This window comes from Hydra vulgaris, chromosome 04, assembly GCF_038396675.1.
Source record: "Hydra vulgaris chromosome 04, alternate assembly HydraT2T_AEP".
NCBI lineage: Eukaryota > Metazoa > Cnidaria > Hydrozoa > Anthoathecata > Hydridae > Hydra > Hydra vulgaris.
The window spans coordinates 18523553-18530764 of record NC_088923.1 but is presented as its reverse complement, the minus strand read 5'-3'; the positions used below and the strand labels follow the sequence as shown (position 1 = coordinate 18530764).

The following is a 7212-nucleotide window of genomic DNA, read 5'->3' as shown; positions in this document are numbered from 1 at the left end:
TGATCAAGTAATTTAAAAATCACCTTAAAAAGCTGTAAAAATTTCTTAATAAAAGCCATAAATAAATATTAGATTTGTTTTGCGTAGCTGATTGTTGCGTAGCTGACTGCATGATTTCTTAAAACGTTTTTTTTTTTACCTGTTATTGTTATTCTATTGAAAGTCTTACTTATTTTTTTCAATACTTTTCAAGTTTTCTTGGGGTGACTTTTTTTGCGCAACTAAGCTCGGAAGGTTTATTCAGTTTATCCCTAATACATTTCGATCAACAATAACAGCTTACACGTTTAAAGAACTTCTAGTTGTTGCTTTTTAAATTATTTTAGTTGTTCAATTATTGTCCAAATACTTAATGCTTTTAAAGCTCTGAAGATCAAAGTTCCAAAGTAAATGCAAGTAAAATGAATGTATTTATATACATCTTTGAGTTAAAAACTTTTATATAATAAGGTTGTGAACAGTAAAAATATCAAGAGTACATTTAAAAGGAAATTGTATTACCTACCCCCTAGCCCCATTATTTAAAAAAGTGAGAGTACTGAAGCTTCTAAAGCCCCCTCCCCCTTTTCCACCCCGGGGTCCAGGTTTCTTTTAATGTAAAATTATCTTTATAAACTTTATAAATAAATTTTATTGTTTCTAAATACAAGCTATAAATATAGTTTTAGATTTGTTTTGGGTTTTAATTTGAATTATAATAAAAATTCGCATGTTGCGTGGCTGATTGTTGCGTAGCTGACCGCATAGTTTTTTGAAAACTTTTTATTTGACGTGTAATTAATATTATATTAAAAATTTTTTATAAATATAACTTCAATGAAATAATTGTTTTTGAAGAAAAAAACGTTTTTATAAAAAAATAAATTATAGATTCGGAGAAAAAATAATTCAAACTTTCAATTAAAAAAACAAGCTTTTTTGCGCGTTGCGTAGCTGACCGCTGTTTTTTATTTCTATTTTACTCAAATTGTCTTCTTATCCTTTTTTTTTTGTGAATAATAATAAAAAAGGATAATTTGAGTGTAAACGTAAAAAAAAATTAAAAATTATAATATAATGAGTCAGTTAAATTTTTAAAAACATGTTGCGCTCGTTGCGTAGCTGACCATAGAACTCTACCACAGTTCTGTTAACAACCTTATGTTTACCTTAAATAAATATAAAAATTAAATTCAAATCTGCAAAAAAAAAATCATTTAATGACTTTAATTACTTTAGAATCAAGAAAATAAAGAAGCTTTACCTTTTTCAATATTAATCAAATGTCGACCAACTTTAGTTATTTCAAGTAAAGCTGGCGGAACTTGATAAACATTTTGATTAATATCTTTGCTATGGCCCATATGTTGGTAAAACAGCTCTCTGTCTTGAGGAGGTAAATCCATAATTGCAAATAATGTACTTACTCTTTTGCGGTTAGCTGTTGCGGTAAGTTTGTTAGGATATTTTAATTTATCTTTAATTTTCGTGCATATAAAATGTAGTGCATGCCAACCTGATACATGATACAATTCGGTATCATTGAACTTAAAATGTTTACTGGTACAACTTTTTAAACTGATGAAGAATCTTTTTTTCAAAATTAAATTAACTATTTAGGAAAAAGAGTTATGAGTTAAAAACAGAAACGAAGTGTTGTGGGTTGAATGAAATACGCAAAACAACTTGCATGCAAAGAAAAAAGAAAAACTATACACCAAAAAGCTTGTGGTGGCAAAAGTACAAAGCGGTGAATTTTCACTATACAAATCTGGTAAATCATTCAGCATACCAGTAGCAACTCATAAATATGAGAAATATATACCTTCCCAGTCATATATGCAACTTGTATTGCGTTAGCTAGTTTTTTATCAAGTTCGTCAAGTTCCTTAATGTGTTGTGAGTTGATCTAACCACCTTCTTCTGCAACTTTCCAGTCAATTAAAAGTAACCTAGTAATATTATTTCAGTTTTTTATATAATTTTTATCTCAAATATCATTTAATTTTTATTTAATAAATACTAATAAACAATATTTGAACGGGTCCTTTCAGAAACATCTCTTTGTCATTTTTGTAAAATCTCCTTTGAATACGTTTAAGAAAAATAAATAAATCTCAAAAATTATTATTTTTGGAAAAAACTCATTGTAAAGTTGTGAAAAGCAATCAAGATCGTGATACTCTAAATCCCTGTTTATCGCCCTGAATTTTAATTAAATTCAATCAAAACGCTTTTTTTTTCATTTTTTAAATTGAGTTATTCTATTTATATATTAATAAGTTTGCTTTATTTTCTTTCTTAAGAATAAAATGAAACATTTTAATCATTTTTTTTTTCTTTTTTCTTCACTTATCTTTAAAGCAGAAACTATCATTTAATTACACAGCCTGATTTTATTTTTGCTATTAAAACAGTAACTTCAGAAGTAACTAGATAAAGTAACAAACTTTTATATTTAATTCAAGTTAATGTTTTATTATTTATTTTATTTCTTATCATTGTCTTATATCATTTAATTATAATTTTAATAATTTAGCCTTTAAAACATATTTAAATTTAATTTTATAGTGATTTTAATCTAAAAGTTATTTTAATGCTGATAAAAACCAGTTTTATTAACAACAATTACTTTAAGTTATGTTACTTAACATTTGTTTTTCACTTAACAATTGATAAGAATAGCTTGAAAGATCTATTTAATAAACAAAAAATTTTATATTACCAAAAATATGAATATATGTAACATTATTTAAATAAAATGTATTTATTATCATCAATCAGTGGAATTAATTTGTTACTTTATTCAAAAAAGTTTTTAAAATATACCGGGCTCGAATTAGCATAAAACCAATTGCAAAATTTTTATGTAATTTTATATGTTGATCTTTCCCCCCTTGACTGCTCATTGAGGTTGTGGGATAAAATTAAAGATATTGGGAGGGGATATGTACAAACACCAGGCCACACATATAGTTTTTTTTATTGACAACTTGGCCACAATTGTTTTGTATATCAGGCCTTGATTAAAAGCATTACGTTTAAAGCGATTTACCTAAGATGTAAGCGATTTTACATAAGCAGTAAGCAATTTTGTTAAGGCGATTTTTTTTTAAATTTGAACAAGTTTATAGAATTCCTGTTTTGTTTGATAAAAGAAATAGTTAACGTTTTAAAAACCACTTAAAAGTTTGAATAGCTATTATGTATAAAAGTTTGTTTAAAAATAATCATTGTAACTTTTTATAACTATTATGTTTAACCTAATTTTATACTACCTTTTTTATCTAAATATTTAGCACCATGAAAAAAATTTGCCAATCCTAAACAACAACTTTTTTTCAGTAAATCATATATTTATATCTTTTTTTTAATTTTTTACTAAATCCTAATTGTTTTTACTAATTTAAATTGTTTAGAACTATGAATAATTTTATTAACAACAACGACTTTATCAATTTGAAGTCATTTTAAAAGTTAAAATGTTTTGCTTTAAAGTCACCGATTGCATTTTCTGCAAGAATAGAATTCAGAGGTTTCAAAGCAAAAATCTTTATTAAAGACTTTATTAAAAAACTTTTTATAAAAGACTTATTAAAATATAGGCTGATTTGAGTTGAACTGTTCAGCACTTTCATTGCACAGAGAAATCTTTTAACAAAGACTGTTATGGTTTTTCTAAAATGACCCATTCATTTAATGACCTTGAATAAAAATTTTATTCTGAAGTTTCTTATTTTTTTAAATACATTCAATATTTTATCCTTTATAAGTAATTTACATGTGATATGTATTATGTATAATCTTTTTCTTCAAAGTATATTATTGCTTTTTTAAAAAGAATCAAAATTTTATAAACTTTTCAAAAAAGATAATCCTTAAAAGGTTTCTTAGAAATCCTTAGGTCCAATGTGATTAACTTTAATATAAACAAGTTGTGTTCATATTAAAGAAGATATTAAAAAAATTACGTCGGAGCTAATTTGTTTGGTTAATTTTTTTTAAATCAAAATTATATTAAAAGCTGAAATGTATTTGGATTTTATGCAAAATAAATAATAAATACCTTGCTGGTTCCCCACCACGTCTGGCATTTAGCAATGTTAGGCGAGTGCAAATTAAGTCTCTTACTTCCATATATATGTGGTTATCCCAAAAAATAAAATTATCCTTCATTATACTCTCTAATCGTTGGATTATATAGTTTTGGTGAATTTCAACATCTTCTTCATAAGGCAACATATTTGGTTTTCTCAGTTTTTGTTGACGCCTTTTGTTGATGTCATATTCTGCGTCTCCAAATATATAACCTTTCCAAGTATCAAACACGGACACAAACATATCTATTTCTTGTGCCTTTTTCTTTGCAACCGTGTCATTTTATTTAAAAGTTAGCTTATCATCATTTTCAGTCAGTACTGTTCCTTTAATAATTTTTGCTGCTTTTTTAATTAATGATGATAAAACTATTTTTAAACCTGATTTTAAATAATCTCCTTCAATAGTGTATTCATCGATTGCTGTTCTAAATGCATCAAAGTTTATTCTGTTAAGCATGTCCATTGCATTATTATATACATGTTTAACTTTTTTATTTATCTTAAATATAGAATATAGATGTCCAATGCGCCTCATATCATTTCGTACAGATTTTAGAACTTCTGATTGTTTATCCAGTTTTCTTTTCATTTTGTCATATAATCTTAGACCAACAGTTAAAATGATATTGTCTTGTTTGCAAATTTTACCCACTTCATCATTTCTCATATTTCCAAGGACATTGATTACGAATTCATTTGGAAATAATGAAGACAAATTGTTTTTAATTAAGCTGATTGGAACATGAATGATTGGTTTAGATGTGTTTAGATCACAGTTTTTAATGTGTCTGCTTAAAAAACGTTTTGAAAAAAAACCATTGCAATATCCGCACATTTCAAGATTATTTATAATTTCTTCCTCGTTAAGATTTTTTTTGCCTCTCTTTCTTTATTAATTTGTAAATGTATATTTATATATGTAATTATATTTTTAAATGTTGAAATTTTATTAATTTACTTACTCAATTTTTAGAAAATCAAATATGAATAATAAGTTCATAAAATAAAAACAATTTTACCTTTGAAAGTTAGGATTTTTTTCTTGTGTTTGACTTGTTATATTTTTTAATTCCTTCCTTATTAAATTTATTAAACATCTTATGTTTTTCTCCTTCCGGAAGTTTAATCGCTGTTTTGACAATCTCTAAATCTTTATGTCTTTTTAGGATATGCCTTGATAGTCTTGTTTGTTTTTTGTTACAAAATATGCAAAACCTACTTGGGTTTTTTTCAGTGACTTGGCCTAAACCAATTAGCAATAAATAATTTAATGACATAAGTATTAACCTATTAAAGGTGAGGTTTCAAAAATTATTAGAATGTTATCATATCCATAAAATGATTAATACTATAACGGTATTATATTATTAAAATGATATTATATTATTAAAATGATAATATATTATTAAAATGATATGATATTGTTAAAACGATATTATATTATTAAAATGATATAATATTATTAAAATGATATTATGTTATAACGTTTTTATATTATTATTTATTTAATAAATTAATTAGTTATTAATAAAAAAATATATAAAAATTAATTTAAAAAATTATCATCACAACAAAAGAATTTTAATTTCTCAAAAAAGCCGTTGCAAGACAATTGAGCCAGGCGGCCCGCGTAGTCTATTCGCCTCAATTTCACACAGGTGCACTCGTTTACTCCTGCTGAAACCTATATATATATATTTATATATATATATTTATATATATATATATATATATATATATGAATATACAATATAATATAATATTATATTACTAATGTTTTCGTTTTTTTCTAACATTTTAATGATTTATTAAAAAGTATTCATTTGTTTATGAAACTAAAAAAAAAAAACTTTTCTTTAAAAAAGGTCACTTATATATTTATATATTTATTTTTTTCATCTGAAGTGTCATTTTTTTAAGAGTTCACTTTCTAAATTGGGTGATTTGATGTGCAATTACCTATTTAAAATTGTTAATTTATTTTTAAACTTTCTCTATAAACTTAATGAAAAAAAACATTAATATTTGATTTTGTTTTATTTCTTATATTAGTATATATATTTTGAAAGTAAACGCATAACATATATTTGTTTGTGCAAAATGCAAAATTTAAAAGATGAAACAAACCTTTGCATGAAAACGTGTTGACACTTAAATTGATTGAAATTGCAAAAATTAAATTGAATTGATTGAAAATGCAAAATTTAAAAGATGAAACAAACCTTTGCATGAAAATGTGTTGACACTTGAATTGATTGAAATGATTTTTCCAGCTCCTGATTTTCCAACTCCTTATTTTCCAACTCCTTATTGAAATCTGCAAATAATATCATTTAAAAACGTGTAACAACATGGCGTCAATTTTTATAAAAATGTTTTGTTTCTTTTGAGACACAGTTTTATATACTTTTAAATAAACTTTCGGCTTTTCTATTTTTAAATAAATATATTAATTTAAATCAAACTAAATATTAATTCAATAAATGCGCTTTAGGTATTCCATGAAGCGCTTTTCTGATCATGCATTTTAAATTAATTTTTTAATATTTATTTATTTTTATTTTGTCATTAATTTTTTTTTTGAATTAATTTAGTTTTTTTTTAAAAAAAACAAAACCTTTTTCAACAATTTTTTGCACAGTCCTGGATTTTGATTAGTGTTTTGGAATGTTTTGGAATTACAAAATTTTTATGGAAAATTCCAGGAATTTTTAAAATATATTTTCATTTTAAAAAATATATATATGTTTTTTAAAGTTTCAAAGTTAAAAATTTTTGGGGTGACGTAAAGGAGGTGGTTGCTGCTGCCAAAGCCACCACGAAGGAGTCGCTTTGGAACGTGGTTAAGGAGACATGGAGCGAAATTCCGCTAAAGCGATGTCAGGACTTGCTTAACTCGATGTCAAGACGTTGTGTAGCCGTCATTGCCAATAAAGGTCACGCTACAAAATACTGATATGTCAAGAAATAATTAATATGTAGTGTAAAATATTTAAAACAAACCATCAAAAATAGTTAAAAATTCTAATTTCAACCAATTTTTGGTGGTGGTGCTATTTTATTTTTCGCAGCTGTATATATACTATTATAAGTTTATTAAAATAAAATTTAGTTTATATGTTAATTTTTAAAA

At 24.8% G+C, this 7212-nt stretch overlaps 1 protein-coding gene across 1 annotated transcript; it reads right to left on the bottom strand.

The window, feature by feature from the left end:
- Positions 1 to 1065: 1065 nt before the first annotated feature.
- On the bottom strand, positions 1066 to 5356 carry LOC136079248 (uncharacterized). Its single transcript, XM_065794974.1, has 5 exons — positions 5133 to 5356; positions 4458 to 4966; positions 4046 to 4361; positions 1244 to 1557; positions 1066 to 1148 (listed from the first exon to the last, which is right to left on the bottom strand). Exons 1-5 carry the CDS (start codon positions 5354 to 5356, stop codon positions 1066 to 1068), a joined length of 1446 nt encoding a protein of 481 aa, XP_065651046.1.
- Positions 5357 to 7212: the final 1856 nt, after the last annotated feature.

Coding starts and splice junctions, on each gene's coding strand:
- LOC136079248 (XM_065794974.1), bottom strand. CDS start 5,356: ATGTCATTAAATTATTTATTGCTAATTGGTTTAGGCCAAGTCACTGAA. Junction 4,362..4,457: donor AGGAGATTATTTAAAATCAG/GTTTAAAAATAG, acceptor TAACTTTTAAAT/AAAATGACACGGTTGCAAAG. Junction 1,149..1,243: donor TTTGATTAATATTGAAAAAG/GTAAAGCTTCTT, acceptor TATTTATTTAAG/GTAAACATAAGGTTGTTAAC.